The sequence below is a fragment of the Phoca vitulina genome, unplaced genomic scaffold (assembly GCF_004348235.1).
Source record: "Phoca vitulina isolate PV1807 unplaced genomic scaffold, GSC_HSeal_1.0 scaffold2, whole genome shotgun sequence".
NCBI lineage: Eukaryota > Metazoa > Chordata > Mammalia > Carnivora > Phocidae > Phoca > Phoca vitulina.
Window position 1 is genome coordinate 40,471,881 of NW_022589705.1, and position 16,541 is coordinate 40,488,421.

At 36.9% G+C, this 16,541-nt stretch overlaps 1 protein-coding gene across 2 annotated transcripts in view; it reads left to right on the top strand.

Annotated features, from left to right (window-relative positions):
* The window catches only part of ERICH3 (glutamate rich 3), a 99,848-nt gene that overhangs the window by 69,461 nt on the left and 13,846 nt on the right, over positions 1–16,541 (top strand). The window contains exons 11-13 of one of the 2 annotated variants that reach the window (XM_032426008.1): positions 1,262–1,498; positions 11,379–11,828; positions 14,262–14,285. In XM_032426008.1, the coding sequence (XP_032281899.1) occupies positions 1,262–1,498; positions 11,379–11,828; positions 14,262–14,285 (711 nt within the window). The remainder of the gene's footprint in view (positions 1–1,261; positions 1,499–11,378; positions 11,829–14,261; positions 14,286–16,541) is intronic. The other variant, XM_032426017.1, reaches the window with a different exon arrangement.

Sequence of the window (16,541 nt, forward strand, 5' to 3'; positions counted from 1 at the left end):
TTTTCATCTTCTTGCTTATTTATAATTTGGTTTACAGATAATTCGCATTTCATGTTCTCCGTATTAAATTTTTTTTGTGAAAACATTCTTGTGAATTCTCTTTGTTTGCTTTTCTTCATTACAGTAAGTTTCTGATTTCACTTTTCCTCTTACATCTCCCTCATACAGTCTCTGCATTAACAGAGCTTTCTTCATATGCACAGGGCCTGCATTTCTAAATTAAGTTTCTTTCACTGGGGCAGGGTGCATAGCTCTAAGTAATTACCTGACAGGCCCCTACCACTGGCAAGGAAGCCAGAATATCTAATAACTAAAACACACAAAATGGGGAAAGCTTTATTTTCCCTATAATTTTTATTTTAAAGATAATTGTTTATTTGCTTAATTGGTTCTGCATGAAATCCTTTTGCTCTCTATCCTTGGCATGTTGTCATTTCAAGATTTTTAGGTTTTGGTGGAGGAAAAAGGGGAACAATTAAATATGAAAGGTGAAAAATTATAACCACAAGGGACAGCTGGAGTTTATCTGATGCGACAATTTCCTTTTTCTGCTGTGGATTTGTTGCACCTCTGTAGGGAATGAAGCAAATTAGTGGCTGTGACAGCAATGTTCTATTTTATAGGAATTTTTTTATCCTTGGAATGTAATTATTTCATTGACTGTAGGGATGAATAATGCATATGATTTGGGTTCTGGTCTAGGTATAGAATGCCTCATAATGCCTTTTCTTGATGTCCATTTGGTTCTCAAAGAATGTGCTGTTCACAGTATTACTTCTCAGGGCCTTTGGACTTGATTAATTGAATTTTCCACTTCACTATTCATTAACTTGATATCCAAATATTTTGAACATTCTTCATATGAAATATGACCTCACTGGGTCTCCAAATTAACTTTCATTATTATAATCCTGTTCTCTTCATTTTTAATTTATTTCTACTTTATTGTTTTTCTATCAAGTTCTTCTCTTGTCCATTTTGGTTATTGTAGATGATGATGTCCATTTGTAAATGAACTTTCATTAGGTTTCAGGCTCGTCATTTGGAGCTTTATTTCTTTTGTGCTCTTGTGTATGTAACTGATTGCAATCTTTGATCATTTGCTGTTGGTTTTCCATGTTCAGTAATTGTGTGAAAAAGAAGCAAAGAAAGGCCCAGAGAAGAGAGTGTAGTGGAGTCAAAGTTCTCATTAAAGTAAAATGGGTTAAGTATCAGAGATTCTATTTTCCTTCTTATAGTGGTGATTTTTTTTTTCCCTCAGAATATGAAGAAGATTTTGAAGTAGATGAGGAGAAACAAGATGAGAAAGCTAATGAAGAAGGACAGGCTGATGATCAAATGAATGAGATGTCAAAGTCACCCTCAGATGATGAAAAAGATCATTTAGACCCTGAAAAGGAGAGTAAAACCTCATCGCAGAAGGCAGCAGATGCTGATGACAATATGAAGGATGAAAGGGATGGATGCTGTGACAGTGAGCTGGAGGAGGATAAACAAGGCAAGTTGTTTCCCAGGTCATGTGACATGGACTGTTCAGCAAGTGTGCTCACTCCTTTTCTTTTCTTTATATTTAATGGGATGATCCTCTTTTAAGGGAACGTTTAGAGCCTGGTTCCCTAACCAGAGAATGATGATCAATCAGGCTTCCATAGATACCTAATTTATGGGTTCATTCCTTAATTCCTTCTTTCCTTAGTTTTCTGGGATTTTTCAACAGGGGTCAGGTAAAACTTTTAGTGACATGTCCTCTGTTTACTTAGAAAGTTACTCCTTTTTTTTAAAATCCCAAAGTATCCCCTCTTACACACACACACACACACACACACACGCATGTGCATTCGTGTGTGTGTACACCATTTTGTAGCCTTAGAAAAATGAACAGAAGCTCCCATTCAGTTAAAGGGAAAGTTGAAGATTCCTACCCTAGGTTCACTTTTTTGTCTTCACTTCCCTTGCACACAGGATACTGGCATCTTAGTTTCATGGAAGGATTATCTCTTTTGGCAAAGGAGGCTCCCTCACAGTCTTTAAGCCTAAAGTGACTCTGAATTTTCATGGGGAAAATACAGAAAGGTTTTTAGGTAGAGAAAGAAACCCTTATCATCTGAGACATACCTCAAACATTTTAAGACTTTTATAAAGACCTTAGTTCCCCAAAATAATGTTCAGTCAAAGAAGGAACCAATTTCTTGCTTTGTCCCGTAAAAGGGTTTGGTCAAGGTTATGTAATTCTTAATCAGAGATCTTTCCTGGTACATTGAGGGCATTTACCAGTTACAACAGTAACCCTGTCATATTTAAGTATATGTATGTCTTTGTAGTTTGCTTTGGGCTAGAGAATGAGGTTACATTATGATGACTTTTTTTTTTAAAGATTTAATTATTTATTTGACAGAGAGAGAGAGAGAGATCGTGCGTGCACAAGCAGGGGTAGCAGCAGGCAGAGGGAGAGGGAGAAGCAGACTCCCCTCAGAGCAGAGAGCCCAGTGCGGGGCTGGATCCCAGAACCCTGGGATCATGACCCAAGCTAAAAGTAGACACCCAACTGACTGAACCACCCAGCCACCCCTATGATGACTTTTTAAATTGCTGTCCATTTCCCCCATTCTTTCCAACTCTCAACATTTTTTACTGTATAAAATTCAAAATTTTGAATTGAAGGAGTATATTGGGATAATATAAAATAAGAGTAAGTTCAGTAACCAAGAGCAAATATTTTAGTTCCACTCCCTTCAAGAAATAATTTAAGCAAACCTATTCTAAAATTTCATGAACACACATAAAGGCAATAAAATACAGAAATTATTTAGAGTAAAAGAGAAGATAATTTTACTAGGAACCATAGATGGGACCATCACTAAGCTTGAACTAGAAATTTAATCCTGAGTTTCCTGACAGTCAAAGCAAAGAGTGAAGCACAAAGTGAAAATTTAGAATGATGTTCGCTATCAGTAAACTTGAAAACAGGATATGCTGTCACTTTTATTACAGTTGAAAGATCCACTCAAGATTAATGGCCAGGCATTGAAATATTTTTTATAAAGTCTAAACTGGGCCCTTTCTATAATTTCTCTTAATACTTACACTTTATGTTTCCAGGCATGCCTAATATATAAGTCTTTTCTCAATTTAATGTGAATATTGGATTTAAGTTTATATTCCTATATGACATAGAGAAAGTTAAAGAATTCTATGGAAAAGTGATGTCACATGAATCAAATTTTGAAGAAATTATATGAGTGACTTGAACCTGGAAAAGAACTGAAAATGTGTTTGCATGTAAATATAATGGTTCAAAACACAAGGGACTCAATTTTTCATTTCTTCAGTAATGGTGGGGAATTAACAAGTGTTGATTTCATGAAGATTCAGTACATTCTTTGAATATTTGGTCGTCTGGGATTATTTTTGTGCTACATAATCATCTTATTTTCTTAGGATCAGATGGATTTTTTTTCTAAGACAGAATAAATTTTTATGTTCAAACAGAGAGGGATATAGGCTAGTACTTGGATCTTCCTTGGAGGTAACGCTTTGATCATTTAGACCTGTAATTATTGAATAACTGACAGAATAGGTAAGCTTTAACATTGAATACTGCTTTCATATAAATAATTGGAATCCTATGTTTGGAAAGGCATCCAAAAGGTATTGTTTATTAAGACTCTGTGCTATGCTAAATATTTTATATGAATTATCTGATTTACCTCAAACAATCTTAAAAAGCAGGTACTGTTTCTTTTTATCTCCATTTGACAAATAAATGAACTTGGATATGGTGGGATTAAGTAACTCACACAGCCAGAAAGCAGTGGAACCAAGACAGACATTACCCAACTTCAGAGCCTGGATTTTGGAGAAACGATATAATATTGTTCCAAATGAGAAAATATCTATTTATCTAAAAGTAAAGCAAATCCCCCCAATAAAAGGATTCTGCTTCCTCAAGACTATGCATTTTAGAGGCACTTAACGTGAGCTCTTCATCTTCTTCTCTAGCCTCTGTTTTTTTGTTTTGTTTTTGAACAGAGGAGATAAAAGTGGACATTTTCTACTTTTACTCAAATTGACCTTTCTCCTCCCTGGATGGACTTCCCTATCCACTCCCAGGCATTGAGCTCAGTTCTAGCTGAGGCCCCTGCTCTCCCAAGACACACTCCTAGCTTGCCAGCCTTCACTAAGCTCTTTATTTCATAAAACTCTATCGTTCAGTAATTCATTATTCTCTTATTCATTATCTCTTCTTGTTTCATATGTTAAATTTCACCCCTCAAATTAATTACATAACAAGTTAATAACACAAAGTTGTTACAACTATGGAAGCTAGGACAGTATGTTGTCTTTGTTATTCTTCACAGAGGTGATTTCCTAAAAGATATTTTATAAATATTATGCAATTACTTGATTGTTTTAACACTAAGAATACTAAGGTGCTTTTATTCACCATGAATAAAAGCACCTTGGAATTTTATTGATAAAGATTGTATAGAGTTAGCTGCATTATTATATGTAATATTTTTGAAGAGATATGTAGTGAATGCTACTAGAACATATAAAATCTAGCCCGCAAATGGGAATTTTAAGAGCCAGAGATTAAATTTGCCAACTATTTTATTTTATTGTTTCAATAATGATATTATTAAGCTATCCTTTTTAAGAGCTCTTTTGCATTTTTGGTATTTACATTAAAACTTTGTCATTATTTTGAAATAAAATCTCATTGCTTATTACTGTTTCTTTCCTCTACCTCCCAGCTCTTTTATTTCCCATCCCTTGATTTTGATAACCTGGCCTTGTGTTATTCAGAAACATTCCTTTTAGCATGTGGGATATCTGAATTAGAGATTTCATCCAGCAAACAAAGTAGCATGTATTAAAAATGATAATGACACAGCGGGTTCCTTGGAACACTCTATTAAAAAGCCAGACAGCATTTCATCTTCAAAAGTGTAAGAGGCATATTGTGACCACTGAGTCTGAGACACCAGTTCATCCTTTTTATTGACATGATTAAGAATCTTGCTGTTAGTATTTGGATGTGTTTCATTTGAACCTGCCTGCACCTGTTCCCAGAGGGCAAACAATTGCCCAGGCTGTCACTCTGGTGACAAGTCGGCCCCATTTAAACTGCCAGCTAACAATGGCGTGGGCCCGCCTTGATGAATGCTCTGTGCTGAGCAGCCCATGAGTGATGAGTGCTAGGGACCGAGAGCCACGAAGAGAGCACCCTGGTTTAGGGATGACGTGTGAGACTTTCCATCATTTAAAAAGAATGACAGCTTCCTTTTCTCTGCATTTGTGTTGGCAACCCCAGGCGCTAAGTCACTAGTTGAAAATACATTGTCATAGATGAATGTTATAAGGTTGAGGGGAAAAGTGCCATATCTCTGGGAATATACTTTTATACTTTCATGGACAGTGTGGATGATAATGCTTATGAGTAAGAGGTAAAGAATCAATAGCTTCTTATGAGAAAGATTTCAGAGAGAGAGAGAATCTCTTCCCAGAATTGCAAAGAATAGAATATAAGAATTAAAGCAAATGCTTTTTCAAGTAAGAAAGATAATATTTCACTTGTGCTCTTTTCCAGTCTGTTGAAGAAACAGGCCTCATAGACTTTTAAAATCCCAGAGTCACAAAAAATATTCTATTTACTTGACTTAGTGACTTCAAGAATCTTACTCTTCATTTCCTGGCTTGACTATCGCAGAGAAGCATATGAGGGGAGGCTGCTTCTTCCGTGTTGAAATTATAGATGCTGTGAAACTACATTCTGTGGACTTCAGTATAACTTGACTGCTCCTTGAACAGAGAGGACTAGGGGAAGACTGTAGATGGCCTTCTGGTCAGCGTCTATATGTGTGATTTTTTTTTTTTTGCATGATTAAACTTTAATTTTTCTGAATGGTAAGAATTCCTCAATCCATATTCACATTTTGATTATTGAAGTAGGAAGTCGTGGCTTTCAGGTGAATATTTAAATGCAGCATCATCTTTTAGTCCACATAAAACACTTTCCTATGAGGTATGTCTCTACAGGTTTGAATCTCCCTTGTACACAACAAAAGCATTACTGAGACACCCAATGAAAGCTTAATCTTAGTGGATAAATGTAAAAGGACTTAGACAGCACAGTGTGACACAGGATTTGATTATATTCCCAGTATTTTAAGTACTCATTTTAATGTTTAAAGTGCAATTAAAGGTAGATATGGAGGAACTTTTAAGCTTTTTCAATTTTTTTCGTCTCCTCCTGCTAGAGCTGCATTTACCTGTAGATATTTATTCTTACAGAGTAATGTCTATATTTGTCTCATTGATGAATTGAGTCATAAATTATCAGTGTGAGGACATATGCTCTCCCTTAAGACAAATAACTAGTTACTGTTTGTAGCTGGAATTTAATGATTTCAACTTTTATTTTCATTAAGCATACATTCATTCTGCAATATTTATGAGTATGGAGGCACTTGTCTAATTAGGCATTATTGTACATAAAAATATTGACTAAACCACAGTATCTAATATAAAGTATAAACAGATTTTTATGAGCTCATATGTATAATCAAGATAGAACTATTAATATGAGTAATAGTAGGACGTATAAATTCATGTGTCATGGCCAATTTGAAGACAATAGGAGCAGCATCCACGAAGATTTTACTGTGAACCCTTGGACTAAAGAATGGGAGAGAGAGAAGCAATTTGTATTAGTTTGGAAGAGTATTGGATCCACTGGGTTGGGATGCATGGTATGTTATTGAGCTGAAAGCTAGTTGTTTTTAACTGAATTTACATATTTGTACTGAGTTTGTGCACTTGAAGTGTCCATGGGACCTCAAGCTAGTGAACCCAAAACAAAGTAGTTAAAATCAGGACAGTAATGGAGAAAATGGTGAATTTAAACTATAGTAAAACCATGCTCTATGCTAGGGGGTGAGGAAATGATTCAAAACTAAGGTCAGGACTTATAATTGGTTCAAAACAGACAATATGGCTACTGATTGCAGGAAGAGTGTTAACAGCAGCTCCTGAGAGAGCTGTCCATGGTCACTGTAAGGAGAATGGACAAACACCTGAGTGAACATGGACAGTTGAGCTGTTGTGCTCGTGCAAAAGGAGGCAGTGTCTGTCTGGCTGGAGGGTGTAATCTCTGTGGAAGCAGGGTCCTGGCCTGCCTTTTTCTCTACTGTGTCCTTAAAACCTAGCATGTTGCCTGACACATAGGAGGTGCTCAATATGCATTTCATGAATGAATTTATGGAAGTGGGTAGAAAGGTAAAGAACAACTCAGAACCTCAGTTATGAGAGGGGGAGCAGAGTTCATCCTGATTTTGCTGGACTGGTGTTGACTGTGGATGTGTGAGCGGTTGGCACCTTTGGTCAGGTGTATATCAACTTGGCAAGACAGGAAGTACAAACTGTGGAGGTTACTGATACATACATGTAGATAGTGGCCAAATGGAGAGGACCCCTAGGTCCTTATTTTATGAAAATAAAAGGGAGGACAGGCTGAATTCCATGAGTTCTGATGTTTTGGAGAGAACGATTTTCCATTTGTCATCCTGGGGTGGTAACAGTGCAAAGTTAGTTAAGAGAAGCAATAGTAGGTCCGTGACAGTGGGTGCGCTCTGTTTGAAGGCCTTTTGGCAAGTAGAGTGGTCTTAGTTTTACTACAATGGGTCATTACAAAAAAAAAAATGTTTTACAAACTTACTACGTTATAGCTAATGGGCATTGGGTATTATTTAACTTCTCTGGGCCTTATGTTCTTTTTAAATTAAATTAAATTGAATTTATTTATTTATTTTAGAGAGAGAGCGAGTGAGTGTGAGTGGGGAGGTGGTGCAGATAGAGAGAGAGAGGCAGAGAATCTCAGGTGGACTCTGTGATAAGCGAGGAGCCTGATGCGGGGCTCAATCTCACCAGCCTGAGATGATGGCCTGAGCCGAAACCAAGAGCTGAACGCTTAACCAACTGAGCCACCCAGGTGCCCCCTTACTTTTTAGATCTAGAAAAAGAAAATAGCTATTCCATGGGATTAAATGAGATATTTGTAAAGTGCTTACCTCCTTGTTTGGTACACAGTAGGTGCATACATAATCATGATCAGGTTTTTATTTATTTTTCCTCAGCAAATAGTCACTGCAATTACTATTCTTCATATAATGCACAGGGTGAAATCACAAGAAAGAAATGTATCAGACAATACTTAATGTGTATGATTTCATAGAGGGGGAAAGACTAGAATTCATAAAGAAATCATTGTTTGATTTTGTGTCATGTAATTTCTACAATGACTTACAGAGAGAATTAGCCCCATTTTATAGTCAAGAAAACAGAGGCTTAGAGAGGTTAACTGGAAGAGCCAAAGTCAAAGCTAGTCAGCAGCTGAGTCATGATTGAAACACCTCGTTTCATCTTACAGAAGAAATTATTATTTTCCCTCAGTGTCATGTTGTGCGAAATAATAGTGATACAAAAGAAGGAAGAGTTATCAGTGACAGGAAGAGAGAAGACGGTGAAGGGTTTGGAGCCTGATTGAATATGCAGGGCAGAAAGTCAGAGGTGCCTTGTAGGGCATGGAATCATGGCGCCGCACCAACCAGTGAACATCGTGTCTTTACCGTAAAGACCAAGAGCAGATGCTTTTAGCTTCAATACCTGCAGGGAACCATGCAGAGGCAAATAGAATTGGGTGGGAGCCGGAGTTGCTTACTAACACGCCTTCAAGATCATTTTTTCCCTCCCAGTGACAAAAAATATTAAGTATGCGCCCTCGCAGTTCTTTCATGTAAAAAATTCTTTTAGACAAAAATTTCTATATAAAAACTTGCTTCATTTCTAAGACAATAAATAAAATTAGTGTTGAAAATCACATTCCATGGCCCTGAAACATTTTGAGCTTTTACTTGTAGGCAAAGTCTTGCCCCAGTGTCTGCATGAAAATGAGAGAAAGAAATGAGAGGGAAGCTAAATTGCACAGCAAGGTTAGAGAGAAATTGGAAAACTGAAATGAGTTTATATGGGAGGTCAGGTACCCCTGCCTCTTGAAGGCCATTCATTCTCCTGATCTTTCTTCTCTAAGAGACTGACTCAAAATGAGCCAGAGTGTGATTCAGCCTTTTGAAATAAAATAACGCAATTAATAGAAGCTACGAAAGAAAGGTAGGGGAATGCTCATTTTTCTTATTATGTGAACAACTCTCAGAGCCAAAAGTGAGAGTCATCATATCAATATTAAAGATGGTAGATATGAATATTTTTGGGAGTGCAGAACAAGTATAATATTGCCTTCTAGCTAATTGTGCAATTAATGAGAGCCATTGATTGAACAACTAGCAAATAGGAGTTGTTTTTCTTTAAAAAAAATGTGAGATGCTTAAGAGAGGGTGAGATCATAGTCCCTAAAGTTTCTGAAGTGGTACAAATAAGATAGAGAACAACTGTCCTTGATCTGCTGTGTTCCCTACTGAGAGACAGATTTTATAAAATGGAGATAAAGAATGAGTGGTTGAAGTATGCGTTCCTTTGAGAAACAGTGGTCATCTGGTGCCTGTCAAGGTAGTTGGGAGATAAGAACAAATGGAATTGTACTTAAGGGGTTCTGTTGCTTAAAGGCTTTTTAGAGTTTGTTTTTTACTGCTGTGTAGCATCTCTCAAATCTTTGTGGAAACTCTGATAAGTCTCTGTGTCTATACTTAAAATTCTAAGCCCTGTCATGGAGAGTCATTTGGGCTGGAGGGTGTGAAGGAAAAGGATAAGAGGAAAGACAGGTATTTCTTCCCTTAAAGTCTGTATCAGCTGCTACAGCCATCTGTGTAGCTGCCAAGCAGAAATAAAAGAAACAGAGAAAAGAGTAAGGAGCACACAGAGAAGAGAAAACAAGGAAGCTAGGCAGCATTTAAGTGTAGGGTATTTCATTTGAAAATATATTCTATAAAAAACTGTCGTAAACACAGATCTGTCGATGAAAAACTCAAAAGCAGGTTTGTATTTATCTGACCCCCAGCATATGCCGTGACTTTCAGGCTGTGCGTCTTCCTTCCAGAGATTCAGTGTGTATGTGGCTTTCTTGGAGATTTTTGAAAGTGCTTTCGGGTAGTAAGAAGGGAACCATTTCTGGCTTTGGTTAATCCAGGCTGCGTATCTGTAGCGTCCCATCAGCACACGGCCTCCCTCTCCTAGAAGCCCTCTTACTGATTCCATGTGCCCATCTCTGCCCAGCTCTGGCACCCTTTGCCTTCTTCAGAGGACAGCCCTGGGCTATGGAGCTGCTTCACGTGCCTGCACAGAGAGCCTGGAGGAGCCAAGGAGTTTACCTTCCCCTGGCGGGGCGGGGGACAGAGGGGTAGTAGGAGCCACATCTGACTGGAGCACTCGATCCTCAAGGGAGGAAAAATTCTAATATGATTTAGACCTCAGAGGTCCTTGTGGGATCAGGCTGAGGTTGAGATGTTGCTTGAAATAGCTCCCTCGATCGACTTCTTCCCTTCCCTGCCCTGCTTCCCCCACACCTGTAACAGTTTCTCCTGGAGCATATCCTTAATACATCACGTGCACATGAATCCTGACCTCAGCATCTGCTTCAGGGGAACCCAAAATAAGACAACATGTCCTCCTACACACACACATACACACACACACACACACACACACACACACAAGCATCACCTCAGAATATCTTTAAAGTGTCTTGGTATTAATACAAATGCATCGATCTTTCTAGTACACCTTGCTAGCTGGGTATGGGTGGTATTACAGTAGATAAAAATTTAAATTTTATGCACAGAGAATATTGCGGCTACTCAAGATGATAATGAATAAGCGCTCTTACTGAACGAGTAAGATTATTCAGTTTCTTCTACAATAAAATAGATACAAAGGCTTTCCAATAAAGTGGCTTTCAAAAATAAATAAATAAATACAGTTGGTTTTCAGTTAAATGTGATTTCCTATTGAACACTTCTAGAGGGGCGGCTGGGTGGCTCAGCTGGTTAAACGTCTGCCTTCAGCTCAGATCATGATCTCAGGATGGGATCGAGCCCCGCTTAGTCGGGCTCCCTACTCAGCGGGGAGTCTGCTTCTCCCTCTGCCTCTATTCCTCCCCACCCCCCTGCTTATGCTCGCTCACTCTCTCTCTCTCTCTCTCAAATAAATAAGTAAAAAATCTTTTTTTTTCAAAGAAAACTTCTAGAGACTCACAGATTACATTGGTTTTTCTTTATCTTGACAATTATGTGCAATATATGTGAAATGGGCACTAAGTCTATTAACCTATATTAAAAAATTTTAGTATGATTATTACTCACCTAATTCCCACAATTAAACCAAGTGCTTAATGGAAAAACAATGATATCATCATTTTTATTTTTCAGATATAAAGACTGTTTCATCATCTTCATCCAGAAGTCGCCCATGTTCTAGTTGCAGTGAAGATGACTCTGCACCGGGAGATAGAGAGGCCCACACCGAAAACAGCCTGAACAGAAGGGACAGAAGTTCATCTTCTCAGGAGTTGAGTGAAAGTGATGAGCCAGGAAAATCCCACCTTCCAATTGAGGATTACTTAGAAGTTGAAATTGAAGACCAAGAAATCATAACAGCAGATGTAGAGACCAAGCCTCTGCCCACAGAGGAACGCTTGGAGAATGTTCTTGAAGAAGAAACGGAGAAAGGAACCCAAGTGGTTGCAGAGGGCTTATCTGAGAAGTCCAGGGAATGTGTTTCCACAGAAGAAAAAGAAAAGGATAAAAGTAGGCTTTGGGAAGGAAGCACTGCTAAGGTGAAGGACAAAAAGGCAGGTCCCCATAGGGTGGAAAAAGATGGTAAGTATGGCCATTGAGCAGACCTGCCATTGTTCCCATGCATGGAAGCTGATTTGGGTCCTTACATTTCTGCCAAAGCTTGGGAAATGCGTTTGTGATAATGCCAGAGGCATTCAATTTTTTTCTTATTTCTCTCTTCGTCACATAATCATACATGTACTTTCAGCTTGCTGTTTTCCTTCTATTGCATTTTAAAAGTTACTTGATAAATCTTACATAGCTTGTTTCCTATTTTCTGTAAATTCCTTCTGTGGTAATTCTACCTCAAGAATCAAATAAAACATAATATGTGTCTGAAGGCAAGGTATGTGTGGCTTTTTAGAGGTGATTTAATATTAGAAATACTATTTGTTTTTAGCTATATATTCACTTATAGATACATACACACACACACACACATAGCTAACATTGGTAGGTGCTTACTACGTGCCAGTTCTAAACATTTATATATATTAACTCATCTACTCCTTACAACAGCTCAGTATCCCCTGAGTTAGGTTCTCTTATCATCATGTCTTTTTTTCACAGGTGACAAAATTGTGGCTCAGAGAGGTTAAGTAAGTTGTCAAGATTATATAGCTCCTAAGAAGCATTCCTAGGATTTGAATTCAAGCAGAATGGCTCCAGTTTTTAAAGATTTTTCTATTTTATCTGTGCAATAGGAATTTAAATTTAGATAAAAATATGACAGTTTCATAGAAAACTCCAAACTTTACTTTGAGTTCTTCTCTGAAACTGAGTGATTTCGATTTCCTGACCCAGTGGTCACTGGGTGAGTATGCAGGACAGTTCCATTTGACGTGGGAAGAGTGAAGAGTGTCCCACAATAATCAGGTCCCAGGACCTGAGACATGTGGAAGGTCTGATGCCTTTCTCAACTTTAGAGGGACAGTTAAAGGACCAAGTTGTGTCCTGTAGACAGCTGGATCGTGCCTGCCAGATGTTTGGCTCTCACATAGCATCCTGTGCCCTGTCACTCCTCTTCTTCCCCTGTTCTCTCTCATCTGTCTCCCCTGCCAACATGGTGGGCATTCTTCTTGATTCCGAGATAAAATCTGTTTTCACATTTTAATATTACTAAAATCATCTGTTTTAAAGCTTATGATTACTTGTGATGTCTCTAACATTTTTTTTAGGACCTTAAGAGCTGTTATTACCACTGGGGCCTGCATCTAGAAATTGAGGATGTTGAATAGTTATCTTTCCATTCAATCATTATTATTCACCTTCTACTACATGCAGGGCACCATGGTCAATAAAAAATGTGTAAGAGAGGGTGGTGCCTCCCATCACATGTTAAGAGGAAGGAGTGGCACCAATAATTGGACAAAGGTCAGTAGTCATTCATAAAACCAGAGAAGGTACAAACGCTATGGAGTGTCAGAAGAAGGGGAAAGTCCCATTTGGTTAAGTCCCTTGAACGTTTTTGTGAAGGATTTTTTTGAGGAAGGCTTTAAAGGTTAGATATGATTTTTAAGATCGAATGGAGGAAGATAAAAGCATTCCAGATAGTGGGGTGTAGCAAATTCAGATAACTCTAGAATATACAGTTTGACAAGCTTCGACCCACAGGCCCCATCTGGCCTACTGCCTTTTTTCCTTCTTTTGCACTGCCTGTGAGCTAAGAATGTTTTAAAAATTTTTTGTTTGTTTTTAAAATTTTTCAGTGGTTTGAAAAAAATCAAAAGAATAATATGTGGTGACATGAAAAAATTAAATTCAAATTTCAGTGTCAGAAAATAAAGTTTCACTGGAACAGAGCTATGCTCATTTGCTTACATATTATTAACAGCAACTCTTGCATTGCAAGGGCAGAGTTAAGTAGCTGCAGCGGAGACTTCCCGACAGCTCACAAAGACCTAAGAATTCACTATGTGGCCCTTACTAGAAAAAGTTTACCAACTTCTGCCCTGGGATTAAATACCTCTGAGATTTTCAAAGGGGTTTTTCTATATGTGAGTTAAGATTCTTGTTAAAGTATATTTGAAACCCTTTTACAAAGTAATTCAAGTCTTTGATCGTGGATTTCGTTGTTCAGTTCTAGAACATATCCTGTACAATCTAGGAGATTTGTACAGTTTGGTAAGCTGCCGCCCAAAAAACGTAGAGATGCTAAGTTCAGTAGTAACAGTGACATTATTTCTTTTACTTCCTCTTCAGAAAACTAGATTGTTTACCTGGACTTGTGTATACAGACATCTTTTTGTAAAGTAAGATGTATGTAGTGTAGGCTGTATTTAGGTGATGGATGGAATAGCAGAAACATTGGGCTAGAATCATGCCACTCGGAAGAAAGCGAGGTGGTGTTTTTTTCTGGATGTGTGAAATGAAAAGTGTGTAGGTTTATCATTTTTCTTACGTATTATGGGAAGTCTGTGTTCTTGACTTGATAACACCTATAATTCTAAAGCATTTTCTTATCTTTTTATTAAGGCAGGTTCAACACTAGATGGCAAGGTTTGTGACTTTTTATCTTTCTTAAGCTTTAATAAATGTCGCAGGCCTCTTTGTCAGTGTTTATTTTTCGTTAACAGCTTATGACATAACATGAAATAACGGTCAGAATGTAGAGAAAAGTAGATTTAAAAAAATTACCCATAGATGTAGCACACACACAAAAAATCACCTTCAACATTTGGTCAGGTTTTTTTATTTCTAAACTTAGGGTTTACAAAGTTTTGTTGTCATATTTTTAATAAAATATTGTGTCCTGCTTTTTATTCTTATTGTTATAACATAAGCGTTTTATGTTATTATGTAATCTTTATAAATATGTTCAATGTCTGTATGTTATCCCATTCTGTGGTTTTCTTATAACCATTCCCCTATTATTGATACTTATATTTTTCCCTATTTTCACTATTATTAATAGTACTCTAATATCTTATTACCTAAGGTAATTTAAAATCTATAATTATTTTCTTAGGCTAGGTTCCTAAGAGTATAATTTCTGGATCACATATTAAGGCTTTTGATAAAATTTTTTTCTTATAAAGGATTGGTTGAAAAGTTTAAACAATACAGAGCAGAGAGAATGAAAAGAAAGCTAGTGTTCCTTGCCCCACCTCTACTCTTTCCCACGCAACAGAGTCATAACTGCGAATATTTTTTAGGCCTGATTCCAGAAAAATTTCTCTCTATACACATATATAAATGTATTCATATATTACATATATACATATATCTTTATAGACAGATGGAAACATTATACATTTTGTTTTACCACTTGCCTTTTTTTCACTTATTACTGTATCTTCAATACCTTTTCATATTAGCACACATAACTGTACTTTATTCTTAATCACTGTACATAGTATTCTACTGTATTGCTTTAGTATTTTATAACTTTGCAAATTTTCTTAAAAATATGTTGCCTTCTGTGCAAGAACTGATAGATTTGTTCTATGACTCATCTTCCACAAAAGAACAAAACTTCTGGGTTATGGAGGCCCAGAGGCAGAGGGAATAAAGTACAGTGGAAAATAAAACATTAATAGATTTAAAAAAAAAAAAACATGTGAAATGTTCAGAAAGATGTAGAAGGATTAATGCTATCAAAACCCACGGATGCATAGATTATAACTCTTGAGTGCTGATGTGAAATGATACAACAAATTTGTAAATATTTAAAATAACAGATGAAGAAAGGTCATAAATAGTCTCAAAGTCCCTTATATGAATAAATATTTCTAAGAAAATTTCAGATAAAATAAACCAGGTCTTGACTTGCCTGATGCCAAGCAAAGAGGTTATGGCTAGTTCCTCTTTCTTGATGGAGTCTTCTGTTAGATGGCTCAGGGAGAGAGGGATGGAACCCAAGTTAATGCTTGAAGAGAAGGTCATGTAGGTGACCATGCTGCATTCGATCAGAAGGCATGGTAAAGAGTGAAATGTGTATTATTTTATTTAGATCTCTGATTAGAACCTTAGGTCAAAATGGGGGCCGAGATAATGTGTAGAAGATTATCTCTCATATTTGTTTGGTGCTAATTATGAACTGTGATTATGTTAGGAATAGGTCTGTGGGCTATAAAATTACACTCAGGTAATGATATTTTTTAGTGTACAAAGGAATACAACTTAATCTGAATTGTTTTCACTTAAGATCATAAGAGTGGTTAAAGTAGTAAAGTTCTACATTCAATACCTTTGTGCCTTTCAGATAGATAACATAAAGCGATATTTTTCCTTCTATTTTATATGTCTCACTTAACTGGGCTTTGTCCAGTCCACCAACAGATCAGGTGAATTGATACAAAAGATGTGTTATACACAGTGAAGTGGATAAAATAAAAGATTATAATTGCTAGCTACAATGGGACAGGGTACTTGGGAGGTAATTCAGTATGATAGGGCATAGTGTTATTGTAATGTGTTTATTTTTCTCTGTTATCTTCAGTTTAAGCTGTCTTAATGCACTATGACACGCTCTTTGCTTTATGTTCTAATAGTAGAACAATTTAGGTAGATTAATTTGTGAAGTTAGTATAATTTATACATTACAAATATAAATAAAATGTTAAGAACAGAATGTTGTAATAAAAAGTATACTGTGAAATGTATATGGAAGCAGGCATTTTATTCTTTTATATGTGAATAAGAAGAGGTCATAGTGCTTGGCCAGGTAGTCTAAGCCTAAGTAATGTAATGGCTAAAGTCATATGCAGTCTGATCATCACGCAGCCAAGTTGGGTGGTCCTGATGAGAGAACAT